The 19,369-nt window shown below is 46.6% G+C and overlaps 1 protein-coding gene across 6 annotated transcripts in view; it reads left to right on the top strand.

Annotated features, from left to right (window-relative positions):
• DENND5B (DENN domain containing 5B) overlaps window positions 1-19,369 on the top strand; it is a 1,683,961-nt gene that overhangs the window by 831,074 nt on the left and 833,518 nt on the right. For 3 of the 6 annotated variants that reach the window (XM_069628551.1, XM_069628550.1, XM_069628552.1), the window contains one exon: window positions 18,688-18,798. The exons of the other annotated variants lie outside the window; for them this stretch is intronic. In XM_069628551.1, the coding sequence (XP_069484652.1) occupies window positions 18,688-18,798 (111 nt within the window). The remainder of the gene's footprint in view (window positions 1-18,687; window positions 18,799-19,369) is intronic. 6 annotated transcript variants of the gene reach the window in all.

The following is a 19,369-nucleotide window of genomic DNA, read 5'->3' as shown; positions in this document are numbered from 1 at the left end:
AACAGATAAGTGGGAGCACCTAGGAGGCATCCCTTGAACCCATTAGTAGTATATCTAGTTGGGTCACTGTTAGATCGGTGATGCCCTGCGGGGTCCTAGTCCTCGGACGCCAGATAGGACCAGACGCGGGTGGGCCTGAGATCCAGGGATGGAACTGGGCATTTGTTGGGGTAGGGTAGGGTCAGGGGAGGGGTTGGGTTGTGTGCAGTGGGGTGGAGTTAGGGTACGGGGGGGGGAATTGTTGAGGCTGGGAAGGGTAAGAGTCGGTAAACGGCCATCACGGGAAGCATCGGAGTGAGGAGTGGACTGGGAGTAGATGGCATCGGGTAATCTTAGAGTGGTGACCTGGAATGTGCGGTGCCTAAACAGTTACTTAAAACGCAACAAAGTGATGCTGTATCTAAAAAGGATGCGTATTGATATAGCCTTGCTACAAGAGACCCTCCTCACTAAGGAGAAGCTGGAGGTGGTCAGGAGAAAATGGAGGGTTAGTGTCATGGGGGCCACGTATTCGACATATGCAAGAGGGGTGGTCACATGGGTGGCACCGCATGTGCCGTTCCAGGTGCTCAGTTCGACAATAGACCCAGAGGGCAGAATGGTGGTGGTAACGGGACTCCTGGAGAACAGAGGGGTGCACATCATCAATTTAATGATTTGATTTGGTTACGCCCCTAACCATGATACAGCGGTTTACTTTAGGTCCCTATAAAGTAAGATTTGCCCCCTGGCGGGTGGCGCGATAGTGTGGGGAGGTGACTTTAATTGTACCCTGAATCCTTGAATAGACAGGTCAGATGACAAATCGGGGGAGCCAGCACCAGTGGCTAAAGCGCTGGAGACAATGTTGGAAGACCTAGGCCTAGTGGATCTCTGGAGGAAGCTGCATCCATTGGATAGACAATACTCTCACTACGCAGCACCACATGACTTGCACACGAGGCTAGACTATGTATTTGCAGCGTCCGAGATATTGGGAGAAATGATGGGAGCGGAATATAAGGTTTGGGTATTATCAGATCACTCGCCTCTGGTCGTAGAGTGGCGATATCAACCCCCCAGGGCGCGCATCCCGACATGGAGACTCAGGACTGAGGCGTTACAAGACGCAGGGTCTCGAGAGGAGGCCATCCAGGAATATTTTGAAACTAACACGGGCAGTGTACGCTCTGTGGGTACAGTATGGGAGGCGTTTAAGGTGGTGGTGCGGGGGGTCGCTATATCAAAATCTAAAGGGCTCCAAGGGGGCATTGAACGGGAACTTCAGGAATCAGAAAGAGAGCTGGAGGGTCTCATGCAAAATGAGGAGACCACCCGGGAGAACAGTGCTAAGATAAAAGACTTACAGTTAACCTGCAGTGGACTCTGGGATAGGTTATGCAAATTAAATGACAAGAAATACAGACTACATGCAGGGGGGGGACAAGCTGGGTAGATTGCTGGCCTGGCTGTATAAGAGTGAGACCCCCCCCCCGCTCAGTGATTAGAGAGAACAGGGATGCGGAAGGCCGCACCCGTAACACACGGGGGGGGGGGGGGATAAATGAGGAGTTCCTCAAGTATTATAGACAACTATATGAGGACACAGGGGAGGATATGAACCAAGCCATACTGGGAACAATAGAGGATATATGGCTGCCCACCCTGGATGACCTAGAATGTGCGGATCTGGATGCCCCCGTTACCTCGGAAGAGCTGGAAGTGGTGATCCAACATCTGCCCACATTTAAGGCGCCTCAGTCAGATGGGTTGCCTAGCGAGTTTTATAAGACATACAAGCAGGAGCTACTCCAGCCGATGCTTGACATGTTTAATGAAGCCTACGAGCAGGGGGAATTGCCACCGTCCCTCCGCAAGGCAGAGATCATCCCACTTCTGAAACCAGGCAAGCCAGCCATGGAGTGCTGGTTCTATAGACCCTTGTCCATGCTCAATCAGGACAGTAAAATACTCACGGCAGTATTAGCCAATAGGCTAAAGAGGGCGATTGGTAAGCTGATACACCCAGATCAGACGGGCTATGTCCCTGGTAGGAATAACAGACAACCACAGGAGGCTGCACCATATCATTGATTACACAGAGGAAGACACGGGTGAGTTGGCTATCGTGTCGCTAGACGCGGTCAAAGCCTTTGACTCGGTGCGGTGGCCATGGTGGAAAGTGACCCTGAAAGGTTACAGAATGGGCCCTGGATACATCCGGTGGGTCCAGATGTTATATAGTACCCCGGTAGCGAGAGTTAAAACGCGATCCACAATTTCAGACAAGTGGCAACTCAGCAGAGGGACCAGACAGGGATGCCCCTGGTCACCCATGTTATACATACTGGCCCTAGAGCCGCTGGCAATATGCCTGCATCAATAAGGGGAGGTTGGGATTCGTACGATGGGTCGCATGCACCTGATATCGCTGTATGCAGATGATATGCTCCTCTATTTGCGCTACCCGGAGGAAAACCTGCAATATGTACTGGACGTGATGGATCGTTATGCCACCCTCTCGGGCATATCAGTGAACCCCAGGAAGTCTAGGTTGTTCCCCTTGGGAAGGTATAAGAGTGTCCCGTTGGAGAGGCTGCCTATCCTGCAAATACCCTGGCAACCTGAGACATTTAGGTATCTGGGAGTAAACATTTACCACAGGACGGAAACAGAGCACGAACATAATACAGAGAAAGCGATCGAGGGAGTCAAGAATAGTATGGTGTTCTGGTCTAGATTACCCCCATCTATGATGGGGAGAGCAGCTCTGCTTAAAATGGTGGTTTTGCCCAGACTCTTACATTTTTTTGTAAATGTCCCGTATCTGATTCCGAGAAGTTTTTTCAAGAGACTTCATGGTACGTGCAGGAGCTTCATATGGGGCAGCTCCAGGAACAGAGTGGCCCTTTGGAAACTACAGAACTTGTGTGACAGGGGGGGCATAAACTTGCCAAACTTTAAGCTTTATCATCTGGCGTGGCAGCTGTTGTTTGTGGCCAGGTGGTTGTCGTCAGAGGACTCGGCAGAAGCTAGACGCTTGCAGGGCGACTTGGCCCCATACTTTTTGAGAGAGACGGTGTGGCTACAACAGAGTAAACTGGTGGGAAGAGGGAGACTATTGGAGCTGGGTTGGGAGGTCTGGCGCAGGACGTGGAGAACGGTGGGTGATCCGGATCCGCTCTCCCAGCAGGTTCCGCTGGTGGCGCTGTGTGGAAACGATTCCCAATTGCTTGAAGTAGTCCGTAGATACTGGGAACCAATGGGTTTGGCCACCCTCGGGAATATATGGCAGGAGGGGGAGGTATTGGAATTCCAGAGTTTGCAGGAGGAGACTGGGGTGCATAGAGGCCAATATATAACTTACACCAGACTCACGAAACTGGTGAGGGAGAGGTGGCCTGAGACGGTGCTGGCAGAAGAACCTGATGCCGCCCTGGAAATGATGTACGATGTTTCAGAGGGCAGGCATGAAATATCCAGGGTATACGAGCTGCTGAGAGCGAAGGCTGCGAAGGAACTGCTCCAACTGAGGCAGGACTGGGAGGAGGAGGTAGGAAGACCCATGACAGAGGGGCAATGGGAGAGAGCTCAAAGATACCATAAAAAAGGTGTCCTGAAATGCGAGACTCCAACAGTTCAAGTTCTATGTCACCCATAGGGCTTATCTGACCCCTGGGAAAAAAGCCAGGTTGGAGGCTCGGCCACGCAGAAATGCCCCAGGTGTGGGGAGGTGGAGGCGGGGTTGCTACACATGTTCTGGGCCTGTCCCGAGGTGCACAGATTCTGGGACGAAATAAAGACTAAGATGGCCGGTGGGCGAGTGGTGCTGGATGTGGGATCGGCTTGGGCATGCATGCTCTGGATTTTTCCCAGGCCACGCAATCCAAAGCACATAAGCAAGATGAAGGACGTGGCTTACATCCTAGCCAAGCGCAGGATCGCAATGGGCTGGAAGGCGGCCCACAGACCCAGGGTGGAGACATGGGGGGGGGGGGCGGACCTCCTGAGATGGGCGGAAGCAGAATCAGTAGTATGGTTTGAAGCCGTTACCAGGGTGGGTGAGGAGGAAGTGGGCCCCCTGATAGCCTGGCGACAATTAGTGACCTCTATGGCAAACCCCCACCAGGTTAACCATGAAATAGAAGACTCAGACGAGTATACGAGCACTGTGATTCCCGAAAACGCTCCCGTAGATGACACAGAAGAGCCGGCTCAAGTTTATGGGGTTGGTGGGGAGTGGATGGAGAGTAACATTGTATAATGTGACGGTTTGATATTGATTATGTACGTCCCGAAAAGCTGTATTGTTTGTTGGTTTTGTTTGTTTAAAATAATAAAAATAAATTTTAAAAAAAAACTTAAACCTTACACCAGGAAAGTAATCAAACCACGAGGTAACCCGGCCCTCCTTGAATATTTCACAAGCCCAAACTTAAGACCAAGATGGAAAAGCAAGCCATCACATCCCCACAACCACAGGGAGGCAGACCCCACTCTGTGTTGCACATCGATCAATCTCTGGTCCCAGGAAAGAAAGCAACCCAGGAGGGACCTGCCGCTGGAATGTATCACAAACTCGAGTCCAAAACGGTGGCACAATCCTACAACCGCAGTGAGGCAGATGCCACTGTATGTTGCAACATATTGACCCATCACTGATCTCAGGAAAGAAATCAACCCAGGACGGTACCTGCTCTTGGAGCGTACCACATACCGAATCCAAAACATCTAGACCACAAACATGCCACAATAAAAGGACAAAGAGACAAAAATGGAAAACAGGAGGAGGAATTAAATCACACCCCCGTTGAACGGGGACAACCTTCCAGAACTTGCAACACCTCAAAATCCACACCAGCCACCACTAAGCTGACGAAGGATACAGATCAAGATTAGAACTAAAACAGAATACATCTCCGACTACATCTCCCCCTCTGACCCTACCACAACAGATGATGAACAACTCGCAACTAAGGACGAAAAGAATCTTAGTGGACCCCACCAGACCACCAAACTGCACACCACAATACAAAGAACCTTGCAACTCTAAAGACATTTTCAGAAAGACCACAACAAGAATCAGAGCTACGTTGGAATCGGTAACCATCCACACCCCCTACATAACCAAAGACTGGAAAAAAGACAACACCTAACTTCTACAAACCTGAAAAAAGAATCCATCACAAAATGTTATTGACCTCCTCAATGAAGAGATGGAAGCCCCAACTACACAACCAGCAAATAACGGCCTCATCCGAGAGAGAATTGAAAATCCGACAGACATCACCCAGACCGAGACGCAAGAAAGGATATGGAACAGAAAACAAGAATAAACGCAATCTACTGTTGTCTACTCAACCTAAGATCCATGGCTAAGCACAAAACCGAAATCTATGACCTAAGCGAGGGCAGCACTGACGCACTCTTCATAGAAACTTGGCTATTTGACAATTGTAAAACAATCTTCCACAAAGCTATACCAGACAACTTTAAAGCAATATATTCTAACATAGAAAACCGAAGATGAGTAGGAATCTCAATAGCGCACTGTAAGGAATTCATGAAGGCAACTTTAAAGGCGAACACAAGCGATCACAGTTCAAGGGTGTTAATTGAACAATGAATGCAGGGTGGAAAAACCCCTAAACTAAACCGAAATCTAAGATGGGAACAAGCATTGACCATCAAATGAAAAATAAGGCAGTCCTATGGGTGTTGTCAAATTAAAAGGCCTAGACAAAAAGAAGCTATTGCCAAATCCTTAAAACTAATTACAGAAAGATTGGGGGATAGTTTCAATAAAGAAAGAGGTGTTCTGAAATAGTAAGTCAGGATGTGATTGCCAGGGGTCTCCCTTTTCCACGTTTGAGCACGGGACAAAGGGGATCTCCTGAGCACACCACACACTCGAGCTTTCCGAGCACGAGCCGACAGTTCCTTATCAGGTTCTTCAATGGTTAAGTCTCTTTTCAATAAAAGATTTCTTGTCTTCGAGGCCTGAGGTATCCAACAAACACAGTTCTGCTTCACGTACACTTTGGGTGATAGCTTCACCCATGGGCCCTCGCTTTCCGGGCGTATACCCTTCACCAATCGTATTCAATAATTCAACTAAAACAATTCTTTTTCCAATGAACTTTGGGTGATAACTTCTCACCCCTGGATGTCCCTCAGCTGGGCTCAGACCCAAATGACACGGGCGACAATTCACTTCCCATGGTCTTCCAATACTTCTTACATTCACAAATCTTAATGTCTTTTTAAACAGTTCATCGGGCTTTGCCCCTTTTTGGTCGGCTTGCCACTGTTCATAGGAGCTTCAGACCTCACTCATTTTCGTTATCACCCCTCTGCCGGGTTCGCTCTCATCAACCTATTCTATGGGACTTTAGACTTCGACCATTCTTGTTAGCATCCATCTTCCAGGTTCACTCTTGCTAACCTCAATACACATAGTTCATGCGTTAATTTCACCAAGCGGGATTCCTCTCCCTTCTCTGTTATCTGTAGATGAAAGACTTTTGACGGTACAGAGGATTTTACAAGACCCTTTATGACCACTTTGACCTCTTTTCGCCTCTTCCCAAGGGCTTCTGGTAAGAGTAGTTTCTACCATTAGGTACTCACCCAGAGTTTTCTGCTTGAGCACCCATGTGGTGCCGGCCTCCTCTGTTGCTGGTTTTCCCCCTCTTTACTCAATCGTATCTTTAAGCCTTTCAAAGTTCAAATTAGCTGTTGGCTGCTTTTCGTTCAACACAGTTCGGTTTCTTAACGATTCTCACCTTGACTCACCGACTGTGATGAACTGCTTGCCTTTCTTTATCTTTGGGGTCAAGGTTTGTACCACCGAGACCAATGTCCTTCGCCGGCTTGGTTATCAGTGGAGGAGGGTCTTGTGTACCGTAGACATCCGCTGCAACACGCTGGCTATTGTTTTGCAGTCTTATAATTCCTTCTACAGAGGTTTCACTGGCCTTGGTCGGAAAGAGCAAGGTCGCTTCTGCTTCTCTCCTTGTCACCCTCGCTGTATGCGCCAGTTATCTCCTCCTCCTGAACTGCCGTGCCGAGTTAGCTCTCACGTTGTGCAGTCTGCCTTGATCGTCTTGTGCTCCACCTTTTATCCCTGTGAGGAAGGCAAAGGGCCGTCAGGTGTGATTCTGGTCAATTGCCTGACTTTGCCTGATATATTATCTGACATGTCCCTTATATTGGGACATGTCCGATAACTTACTCTGGTGTTAGTCCGTTGTCTTTCGTGTTGTTTGAAAGTGTTCACGTCGGGAAGGGGGGGGGCAGTGTTTTGGAATATCCGACATGGTAGGATGGGAAAAAGGTGTTGAAAGAAGGGGATACCGCATCTCACCCTTTGGGGTCTCACTCCCCAAGGCCTCCCCAAGGCCCCCCCAAATTCCCCTATTCAGGTGATCCTCCCTCACTGGTCCACCCCCAGGAACTGAATCCAATAGCGATGTCCTCGCGAGTGTCCTGGCCACCTGGATGACAGATCCCCGGGGACTAGCCAGGGAGACACCTCCATGTTTCTCGCAGCACACAGACCACCTCTGCTCCTAACCACTCCCCTCAACTGACATAGAAGATTGCTCCTAATCAACATCAAGCTAAATGACAATCCAACCTACTATTCCTTCTGATGTACAGACTGCCATCCTACAACCCCAACTTTGCAACGAATCTCAGTGATGCCATTGCCAACCTCTCCTCTGATTTGTTTTTAATTTTATTTTTTTAATTTTATTTTTAATAGTTTTATTGGTTAATTATATTTCAACCTTTAACGTAAGTCCAAACAACCATAAACTGAACTCGTGGGGGGTGGGGGGGGAGCAGGGCAAGAAGATGAGAGAAAGACAAAAAAAAGTAAATCAAGTCTAACAACTCTCCAGCCCTCCAAGTAAGTCTTTGCCCTGCCCCAGTTCATTGGCTGATCTCATCAACTTTCTCTGTTAATAATACCTCTACAGATTTCAAAGCGTCAATTGTGTGACCAAGTCGGTCCGCAATTAGCAACCTCTCCCACAATTTGTCTTCTAGAGCAGAGTGCACTTGTTGGAGTAGGGCCCCATTGCCCTTGTCCTTTGATCACTTGGAGATGGGCAGTTAAGCATCAAATGTCTTATTGTTTCAATAGAATCCACATCGTTGCAGAAGCAACAAGTTGCTTCCCTTGTGATTTGCTTCCGTATTGGCATTACTTCCCTTGTCGCTAAGATTTTAAATCGACAGAGTAACTCTGCAACCACCAGAAACCAGCACGCGACCAACGACCACAACACTCGATTTGTTTCGAACCTACAAATGAAAGAAACCTTCAACAAACTAATAAAAGATACCAATCTCGCTGGATCCCCCTGTTACCCATGCCCACTGGCCATCTTCAAATAATTCCTTAACCACAGAAGGCCAGCATCATACTTTTGACTACTAATGAACCTATCCCTAAAAATGGGAACAGTACCTGAATATTTGAAATCAGCATACATCAAGCCCCTTTTATAAAATGAAACCGGAAATGCCCAAGACCCCCACCAACTACAGACCTATATCGCATCTACCCAACCCTGCGAAAATACTTGAGAACCGCATATACAAAATACTACTAAACCATGTGGAAAGCAACAGAATACTTGACCACTCCCAAGTCCGCTTCAAACCCATGAGATGAACGGAATCAGCACTTCTATCCGTTAGGTAGAATTTCATTTTTGTGCAATATTCTCCCCACTTGTGGCTCCCCCAGCCCTTTCACTTATACGCTGTATAAGTGTAATAGTTGACTATAGGTGCCCTTAGGTCCTGGTATTTACCAACAGCCCTTTTCCCTCCTAGACTAAGCATGGGTGCTCGTCCATTGCTACCAAGCCTTTTGGGTAGTTCAGGCCAAACCCAAGAGTTGGAGCCATTTACTCAGTCTTGTACAGTCCTACCACAGGTGGACTTTAGTAAAACTCACTAATACTATCCATATGCGACGACGTAAAAATAAACGCTGTCAACAGCACCTGATTGGCCCTCATACTACTAGACTTATCAGCCACCTTTGATGCAATCTGCACTACAATGGCTGAAATATTTCCATACCAACCAAACGGAACACACTTACATCTAACACTAAAAACATCACCTGCCGTGTAACACGAGGATCAAGCTTCTCCCCACTCCTCTTCAACATCTACATACAACCCCCCCCAATGAAACTCATTCAAACCCATGGATTGGCCTACAACTATGCAGACAATACCAAACTCATCTTCAAGATAAACTTAACTAAAGATCAAAACTACACCCTCATCACATGGACCACGCACATAATATCTAGGGCCTGGTGTCCGATTTGTAAAAAGCGGGCTAAGGGGAGGCACCGGAGGACGGGTATAGTAGGCTTGTCTGCGCCCTGTGCGCTAAAGCAAAGTTTAAAGGGCAAACTCATATTTGTCGCTTCTGAAGGTTGTGGTATCCTCCCTGTACAGGGACTCCCGTACAGGATCGAGGAAAGGGGACTTGGGTCTCTTATTTTAGTCACCACAGGGGTAACTTTGTATTTCTCATCCTCCATCTGTGGATTGACCTCCTGTGTAAATTATTCTTTTTACATACCCCTACCAGCATATATTTCTTTTCCCTTGCTTGGCATTTTGTCAGTTTGTGGTAGTTTCACTCTAAAGCTAATGGTTCATTCCTTCCTATCCAAGGTCTGAGTGTATTTGCTCTCTGCAGCATGTTTCACTCCATTGTCACACTCTAGCCCTCTCTGGCTCAGGTTTCTCCTTCACTGTGTGTGGCTCCTGCCCGTGCCTGACCTAGCCCTGAGCAGGAACTCTTCTTATAGATCTGCTCTCAGATAGTGTCTGCGATCTAGCCGTTGGCATGCTTACAGCATTCTTTTTAGGGATTTGGCTCCCCCTGCTGGTTCCTTCTCTATTCCTCCTGTCTCCAAGTTGGTAGTCCAGCCTGACTCTCCTCTAACAGGTCCCAGTGCTTTTTTTAGAATGCTGGTGATTAGTCTGTTATACTAATAAAATGTGCTTAACCATTGCTTAACGCCCTTTCTCCCTCGTCTTATTTGGTTGTGTTCTTTAGGAGTGATCTTTCCTTTTGTATGGTTTTCCCCCACTGAGGTTTTTCAGCGGTTTGTAATATTTCTGTACTCCTTTGTAACTGCTGCTAATGGTCTCCTTGGTGGACGGCAGCCAAGGGTTCAAAACGCTTATCTGCCGTTTTGAAGTCAAGCAGAAGTGTCAAGGCCACTGAACATCTCTGACTTATGTCTGCCTCGCTTTACCAAATATAGGTGATCTGAGGGCTCTGAGATATTAGTTTGCCCGCTGCTTTTCTCCCCTCGTGTGTCAGCTGGAGAGAGAGTGCCAACTTGTTTTATCCTCAGCCTGCACTGGTTCTAGTCCATGGTTCCCAAGAAGGCTGGTGTGTCTGAGATGTGGGTTGGAAGTTGGAGTAGCCAGAGAAGATATGTAGGCGGAGTAAGGGGTTACGCCATCCTTGTTTTAACTAGGGCTCACTAGACTTCACACAGATAGGTCATCAATCCTTTGCTAAAGTCTGTGTGGGAAGCTTGCTTATAATGAATGCAGACATTTCTTAGAGAGACTAGGAACTCATGCCATAAATGCATGTTGATTTCCTTCTTTGACGTGCAATAGCCAGGTATTTCAAAAATGTTGCCTGTGACATCAAGCTAGAGATTTCAGCCAACTTTGAGTAAAATGGGTGATGCCAGATGAAGCAATCATTTATTATGAATCGTGCTATGACTGTTAGGCAGTGTCACTAGACAAAATGTGGGTGGCATACAGAATTACCTCTTGCTCCATTTAAATTTTGCAGCTGTAATCTGTATAGACTTTAAGCTGGCAATCGGGAAGCCCCGCTATTATAGAACTCTTGTAATAAACATTTGCAGAACTATGCAAATTGATCTAAAAGCTGCTGTAAGAAGAAAATCCTTTTTTACCCCCTTTCTTCTGAACAAGTGCCTGAAAATGGCAAGACGACTATTACAACAATGTGGCTTTGCAAGGTTTAAATGGAGTCAATAGAAAGCCTAGTAGCTTTAATACTACTTTTAACTGCACCTAACAGACATCATCCTTCTAGAAAACATTATAATTCTGGCAGTGCTATCTTGGCACCAAGGTCCACCTGAGCTGTTAAGTTTAAGGCCATTTATTTATTTATAAAGTGCCAAAGACGGCAAGCCTGGAAGAATCAGAGCGCTAACAAGACAATCAACAAAAAACCTAGTATTCTAAAGGGTAATCAGTGTGGTTAAGTTGGAACTAAGTAACAGCTCAGGCAAATAAATAAGTCTAGCTTTCCAGAATTTGGGCGCTGCACAATGGAAAGCACTCGGGCCGACCATAGTCAATTTAGTTCTTGGGACAAGCAGAAGATAAGTGGCATTAGATCTCAAGGCCGTTCAACAAGGCAACCAAAAAAGCATTTGATAAATAGACTGGGCTCTCGTCAAAAAGGCATTCATGTGTCAGTGTGAGAAGACCAAAGGAAATACTCGCTTTCACCGGTAAGCAGTGAAGCACTCATCCTAGCTTGAGAGATGTTCTCTTTTTCCAATACACGAACCTTGCTGTTTTGAATGGCTTGCTATTTGGATAATTCTCCTTTCTCAATTCCCTGGCATACTCTCCGCCCTGGAGGATCGCAATTACTCCTTACGTGGCCCGTGGCCATGTAGCACTCAACAAGCCAAGCACTACATCCGTGGCTCACCCATGAGCCCGGACTCCCCAGCACTTACTCCCTCTACCCTTTTCTTTGCTGCACGTGCACATTCTGAATACTCACAATAGTTGGTTCGTCCTTCCACAATTTCCCTTCACTGCTCTCATTAATTATGTAAGTTATTTCACTCCCTTGTTTCCCCCGCCCTGTGGGTGATTTGAAGTGGTATTTTACTTGCTGTGTAAGCGCCTAACAAGAAAACGATAAATAAAATAAAAATAAGCTTCCACAATAGTCCAGCTCGTCTCCAATGATCGCTTTGGCAATGATGGCAAAGCTCTTCTTGGTCAGGAATGGTCGCAGTTAACTTGATATATTAAATGCTCCATCATCCATCCCTGCACATGCTCCAGGCATAAAATCACTGTTACAAAAAGAAAATGATCTACTTGTATTTAAGAATTATAAGGCAGCATCAACATTTTGGCTTCCTACTCCTAGCAACAGGATCCTCAGCCGGTGGCTTTTCTGAGGTTATGGAAAACATGCCCATGATGCCTCACCCTTCGCCATGCTGCCTAGGGCAGGCAGATCAGCGCTGTAGTCAAAAACATCTAGAGAGACAAATGTTACAGATCCCTGTCCTAGTACTTCTCCCTTGAAGTAGCTTAGACGCATCTGTTTTGAAACCAGTTTTCTTTTACCACAGTAAAGCTATGGTTTTCTGCTGCTGTGTTTACAATACGTTTAACAAAAACATGATGTGAACATAAACCATAAGATGTTTAAAACTTGATATATTGGCATTAGAAAAGCATGAAATGGTCGTAGTTGAGATGCCTCCATCTTAGATATATTTTATTTATATCGCGCTCATACACAAGTGTTTCAGAGCCCGACCAAGCAAGGGGAGGGGAACAGAGGAGAACAAAAAAACAACAATCTTACTAGGCCAGTGACATTGAGAACACGCAAGTACATGGGAGAGGGAAAAGGGGGAAGTGCATTGAAGGGGGGAGGGGTGGAAAGTGCGCAACAGAGGAGAGAACAGAATAAATAAGTAGAATGAATAAATAAAGGCAATAAAACAGTGGTAGTGCATCCAGCAAGTGGCAAGTGCTAGGTTAAGCAGATAGGGTCTATCTGATAAGTGCAAAAGAGAGGTGGGTAGGGGACTGTATGGGCACAAATACAGTCCCCAGTGCAAGGGGTGCCCCGGAGGCAGTGCTTGGGGGGGTGGCAGGGTGAGTAGGTACCTGGGCCCAAAGGACAGAGGGTGGTCAGGTGCACAGTGCCGAGAGAGAAAACAGATCAGCAGGGGAGAAAAGGGGCAAAGGCAGAAGCGAAGAGTAAGGTCTTGAGGTGCTTCCTCAACCGGAAATGATTCTCCTCAAGTTTCAAGGTGGCAGGGAGGCTGTTCCAAAGGGAGACACCAGCAGAAGATGGAGATGGGAGTTAGAAGTAGCGGAGCGAAGGGCTCGAGAAGGGAGGTCTTTACGGGGGGGATAGTTGAAGGTATTTTGGGCCCAGGCCCCAGAAAGCCTTGTGGACAATGCAGAGGGTTTTACATTTAATCCTTGCATCTACTAGGAGCCCATGAAGCGATTTCAGAGCTGGAGAGATACGATCCCAGTGCTTGAGGCCAAGGACAAGTCTCGCAGTCCTGTTCTGAATTAGTTATAAAGGGCGGAGAGTGGAGGCAGGTAGATTTTGAAAGAGGGTGTTACAGTAGTCCAACCTAGAAAGAAACAAAGCTTGGGAGACGGTGAGCTTCTGAGGGAAGGAGAGGAAAGGCAGAGTACTTCTGAGGAGGTGTAGTAAGAAGTGTGACTTTTTAGAGATGTTGGAGATGTGGGTGGAGAAGGAAAGTGTGGAGTTAAAGATGACCCGAGGTTCTTGGGCTCGCAGGTAGTGGTAGGAGGACGGCCAAGGGAGGCCGGCCAGAGAGTCAGGGGAAAGGATGGTGAATGTGTACCAATGAGGGATCTCGGTCTTGTTGGCATTTAGGCAAAGATTGTTGGCGCACACCAATTTTGAATGGCTATTAGGCAATCAGAGATGAGGAAAGGAGAGGAGGTGGCTGAGGGAAGCCTGAAAATGAGTTGGATGTTATCAGCATAGCACTGGAAATTAGAGCAGAAAATGGAAATGCAGTAGGCGAGACTTGACCGGTATTGGTTGAAGAGCCAGGGCCACAGCTTAGACCCCTGGAGGACACCACAGGTAGAGAGGGAGATAGAAGATAGGAAGGGCCCAAGTTGTAACTGGGATGGTTGATCAGAGGGGAAGAAGCCAGCCAGGCCAGAGCCTCATCGGTGATACCCATGCTGTCACAGACGGTTGAGCAGGTTGGTATGGTTGACCATGTCGAAAGCAGAGGAGAGATCAAGTAGGATGAGGACAGAGGGAATTTTAGAGTCTCAGTTGGAGAGCAGATCTTCACGGATGTTCAGGAGAGCAGTTTCTATGCGTCTGGCAGCTCTGAAGCCGGATTGGTGATCATGTAGAGAACCAACAGAATTGGAATGAAGGTTAAGCTGAGAGATGGCCAGCTTTTCCAGGAGTTTGCCAAAAAGGGAGTAATGGAAATTGGACGATAGTTAGCCCGACAAGAAGGATCTGCTGTGGGTTTCTTAAGGAGAGGATGGCCAAGGGAGTGCTTCAAAGTGGAGGGGAAGATCCAAAGGCAAAGAAGAGGTTACAGAAACCGGCCGGGGCATGGGTTTCGATGTGTTTTTTATTTAAAAAAATTAATTTAAAAAAACACTACGCCACACCATGTTGACTAAATGCCATAGCTATCTTACAATTCATCCCAAGCATCAGGTTCTTCAGAGTCATTCCCTATGGTTTGCATTAGGCTTTACTTGTTCATGTTCCATGCCATCCCTCATTCAACCTTGAAATCTTCTCTGCTGGAGGGCCCTTTATTGGATCGCCTGAATCTTAAAATTGATTTGGTTGGTAGAAGTATCTCTGCTACCCTTGATTATCTGTTGGATGTTCTCTTTAATTAGGCCTGTGTCATATCAGGGAAAGTGAATGCAATCCAGAGCCTAGCAATTTGGGTATTTATGGGCTGCTTCTTTGAGAAACTATATTGAATCCACCCTTCGGCAACTACCCATTTTAACCCTTTGGCTGAGAAGTACTCTATAGGGGCATCTTTGTGACCACGAAGTTCCAGGGACTATGGACAACATATTTGTTGGTGTTTGCCACAGCAGTCTGGTCATTTGAGGGGAGGTAAGTAGTCGAAGCAATAAGGGGACAATGTAGTAAACTAATCTCCAGGGAGCAGCTGGTTTCCTTTTAGGCTGCATACTTAACAAAAGCAGAACCAGCACAAAGTACTAAACCCAGACCAGCCAAATGTTTCAAGGAAAGGCCATGCACACGCAAAACTAATTGTAGCCTTTCCACTCCGATCTTTGTAAAGCAGTCGTAAGTTGGCAGCAAGAGTGTATTCCACTATTGATATATTTACCCCCTCTGAAGGACCCAATATAAAATTGCTAATCACACCCCTGTTTGATCTCCTAACCCCAAAGGTAACAATATTGGGAGGATGCCCAGTTCTCATTGTTTTATTTATCTATTTATTGCATATTTGTAAGGCGCCTGTATAACAAGTGGTGTTTCAAGGTGCCACAAGACAAAAAAGGGGGACAACAAGGGAGAAAGATAAAATAATGGCCCTGCTAGGCTCTGTGACATTGTGCAAGTGCAGAACAAGAGGTGCAGGGGAGAGGGGGCTGGAGCGCCAGTCTGCGCAAAGCGAAGTGTTAAGGTGGGAAGGGAAAATGATGAAGGGGCAAAGTGTAAGTGCAAAGGGGCTGTCTGAAGGCAAGTGCCAGGGAATTCAGGTAAATGCAGGGAAGGGGGCTGGGGGTGGACTGGGCAGGGGGGCCTGGAGCTCTGTAGTACTCAGAGGGAACCAGGCAGCCCTTCATTCAGGCAGAAGAAAGGTCTTAGCAGGGGAGGGGAAGAGTGAAGGATGAGGAGAAAAGGAGGGTATTGACCTTCTGGAACTTAAGGAGATGTGTCTGAAGCCTGAGAGGGGTAGGGCAACCCTTCCAGAGGGAGGCTCCTGCAGAGGAGAGAAATCTACCCCCCCCCCACTCTTTGCTTAGAGAAATGTTTGATTCGCAGAGAGTTGGAGCTAGCAGACCGAAGGTATTTAGGGGTAGAGAGTTGGATGTAGGTGAGTCCCGGGCCCCATAAAGCCTTATGGATGATGCAGAGGGTCTTGAATTTGATCCTACCAGTAACCGGGAGCCAATGGAGAGAAATTAGGACTGGAGAGATGCAGTCCCTGAGCTTGAGGTCAAGAATACGTTTTGCAGTCCTGTTCTGGATTAGTTGAAGGGGCCATAGGGAGTATGATGGAAAATTAAGGAAGAGACTGTTACAGTAGTCAAGCCTAGAGAGGACTACAGCTCTGGAGACAATGGGCCTCATTACGAGTCCGGCGGTAACCGAGGTGGTAAAACCGCCTGGTTACCGCCGGACTCGTATTACCATTCCGCCTCCATGATTCCCGGAATTACCGGGGCATTACAACCCCGGTTTTCAGGGAATCACGGAGGCGGAATGGTGTTAATCCCCATTCCCATTGAGTCCTATGGGACTCAATGGGAATGGGGATCATGGAAACACCGGCGACTGCCTGATTTGTAATGAGGCCCATTGAGTTTCTGGAGGAAGGTGAGGAAAGCAGGAAACATGATATATGCTCTGATGAGGCATTTATAACGCGCCTATAAGCAAGTGTTTCAAGGCGCAACGAGGCAAGTGAGGGGCAACAGAGGGAAGACGGAGACAACAATCTTACTAGGCAAGGTGACATTGAGATTGTGCAAGTGCAGGAGGTGGTGCAGCTGATAGTGGGCCTTCTTGGCAATGTCCTCGATGTGAGGAGAGAGAGGAATCAAAGATGACTCTGAGGTTTTTTGCCTCACAAGAGGGTAAGGGGAGTGGACACATGGAAGGGAAGGTGGGAGCTGGGGTCCCAATGAAAAGGATCTCCACCTTACATGCATTAAGGCAGAGATCATTGGCACCATGGCTGAATGGCAGTCAGTCTGAGAGATTGAGAGGAGGAGGAGGAGGAAGGGGAGGGAAAGCGTGCAGCTGCGTGTCATCTGCATAACACCGGAAGTGAGGAGAGAAGGACGAGATCAAGTGGGCAAAAGTAGATGTTGAAAAGCCACAGTGAGAGAATAGAGCCTTGAGGCAGGTGCAGCAGGAGGAGAGGGTTATAGTGGAGAGAAAAGGGCCCAGTTGAACCTGCGAAGGTTGGTTGGAGAGGAAGGTCAATCGGTCCAGTGCCAGGCCCGTGATGTCAAGGGTATCACAGATGTACGAGGGTGGCATGATTGTGTCGAAGGCGGAGGAAAGATCCATGAGGATAAGAACGGAAGGAGAGTTAGTCGAGGTTAGAAAGCAAATCGTCACAGGTGTTCATTGGAGCAGTTTCCCTGCCTCTGGCGATCGTGGAGACAGCTGACCGATTTGGTATGTTGGTTGTTAGATGGCAACCTTCTCCGGGAGTTTGCCCACGAAGGGGGTAATTGTGATAGGGCAATATTTAGCAGGACAGGAGGGGTCGGAAGAGGGCTTTTTAAGGAGGGGTTGCACAAGGCAGTGCTTGAAATCAGCCAGGGAAGGCAAAAGGGAGGCAATGTTGTCCTTGATAGTTCTAGTTGAGCAGGGGAGCACCTGTTTGGAGTAGACGTTCATAGAGAGGACTAGTCTAGAGACCTCATCTGGTGCTATGGGACAGAAGGAGGAGAGAAGTAGGGGAGGAGAGTAAGGGAGTCATGACAGCTGGGGGGCGAGAGGGGGCAGAGGAGAGTGGTGCTTTCAAAAACCCAAGAGATTCTATCCTCAGAGAGATTCCACAATATATGTAGCTGGGGAACTGGATCACACCATATCTGTTCTAGATACAAAGTATTTAGCATGTGTTACATTAAAAGCTGTATTGGGCGGATTAACACTTATGCACTTTCTATGAACATTAGATTCGAACTATCACCATATGAGGACTTGATTGATATCTGCATTCCTAAGCCTCTATGTACCACGCTTTACAGTATGACCACGTTTTGCTTGTAGTGTGAATATGGGAATAATACACACATGGGCACTGTCTACTTGTTTTTTTTAATTCAGAGAAGGCCCATCAGAATCCCCTAGTAGTATCCGATGCATCAGTCCTTTTTTTAGGAAAAGTCAGTAAAAGTGATACGACTCACCCTACCACCAGTGTGCTCTTGCCTTGATCAGCCTTAACATTTGTGGTGTTGGAGTGCAGTTTGATACCTCTTGCTTCATGCATGAATCAAGTGTGGCACAGTTTTAGGAAAAGAACATGCTCAACCTTGCATCTTAAAAATAAACATGCAAAGTCTAAAAAGATGCAGCATAGAGATGGGCTCTTTAAACTCTTGCTCACCCAACAATGATTAATAGTCGCAACCTTAGAAGACTGCCACAGAGGATTGGGTTTCATGACTGTGTGGTTGGGGTAATCATTGTACTTGACGCTTCTGAACTGCAGTGTTGTATGGCAGCTTTTGACTGGTAAAATGTCAGCATGTATGGTTCAGTCTTTATTTTCTCTTTTGAAAATCGCTCAAGAGTTTGTGAGCCTATAAGTGTAAATCAAATCCAAGAAACATGGTGAGAAGTTTGATATTTTGTCTACAAAGGCAATTCAAGACAAAACACCAGTGTACTTTTCATGTAGATGTGTTGACATTACAAAGACCTGTCTTGAAAGAAAGCATTCTGTTCAAAGTCTAATTTTGATATGAAATGTCCCCAGTGTCCATCTTCAGCATACTGTTTTGCCATTTTCTGTTAGTGTTGCTCCATTTACTTTTGTTCTCTTTTTCTTTTGCTTTGGATCATGTGCATGCCTATTTCGCTTGCCACCTCCTTGGTGTTTTCTTTGTTTGCCTTTGATGCGGTTGCTTCTATCAGCCATCAGAGGAGTTTTTGATCCGACAGAACTCTATGGCGTTCTGGGAGTGGGACCAGGGGCCACCTCCTCCTGCACGACCTCCTAAAAAATCATTCTCTGAGTGCTCTCTGGTATGTTTTTTATGCTTACAGCTAATTTGTGTGATGCTGTAGTGAGGTCGAATTGGTGTCTCTATTGTAACCAACCTTTTTTATAGTTACTAATCCCACTGTGTTTATAATACTGTAATCCAATATACTGACCTATTTATTTTTAGCACTCAATGCATTACTAAAATGCGAATGTCAGCGTTTCATAGGATTTGCTTTTAAAAAGTAGTCTACCTTTGACCCTGAAATCCCCACTTTTGCCATTTTTCTTTTTTTCAATTTTCTACTCACCCCCATTACCATACCTCAGCCCATCCTATAAAAATCTTACAATGATACTTTGTCATTTTAGTGAATGAAAGATTTCCTTTTTTGTTTGATTTGAAAATGCTTCTCATTTTCTTTTGTTTTTAACGCTGATGGTTTTCAGTGTTCTGTTTGACCAAGAACTTTAAGTGCATTAGGCAAAAAAAGTATTCACCTTCCTCTCCTTTGTCTTAGCTTTGTTTGCTACCTCTGCAATCCTGCAAATGGTTTTTATCTACTGCTAAGGTGAATTCCAAATGTCCTAAACGTTTTGAAATATACACAC

This window comes from Ambystoma mexicanum, chromosome 12 (assembly GCF_040938575.1).
Source record: "Ambystoma mexicanum isolate Mex_15411 chromosome 12, UKY_AmexF1_1, whole genome shotgun sequence".
NCBI classification, from domain to species: Eukaryota; Metazoa; Chordata; class Amphibia; order Caudata; family Ambystomatidae; genus Ambystoma; species Ambystoma mexicanum.
Note: the sequence above shows the minus strand (reverse complement) of the source record. Positions and strands in the feature narration are given on the sequence as shown.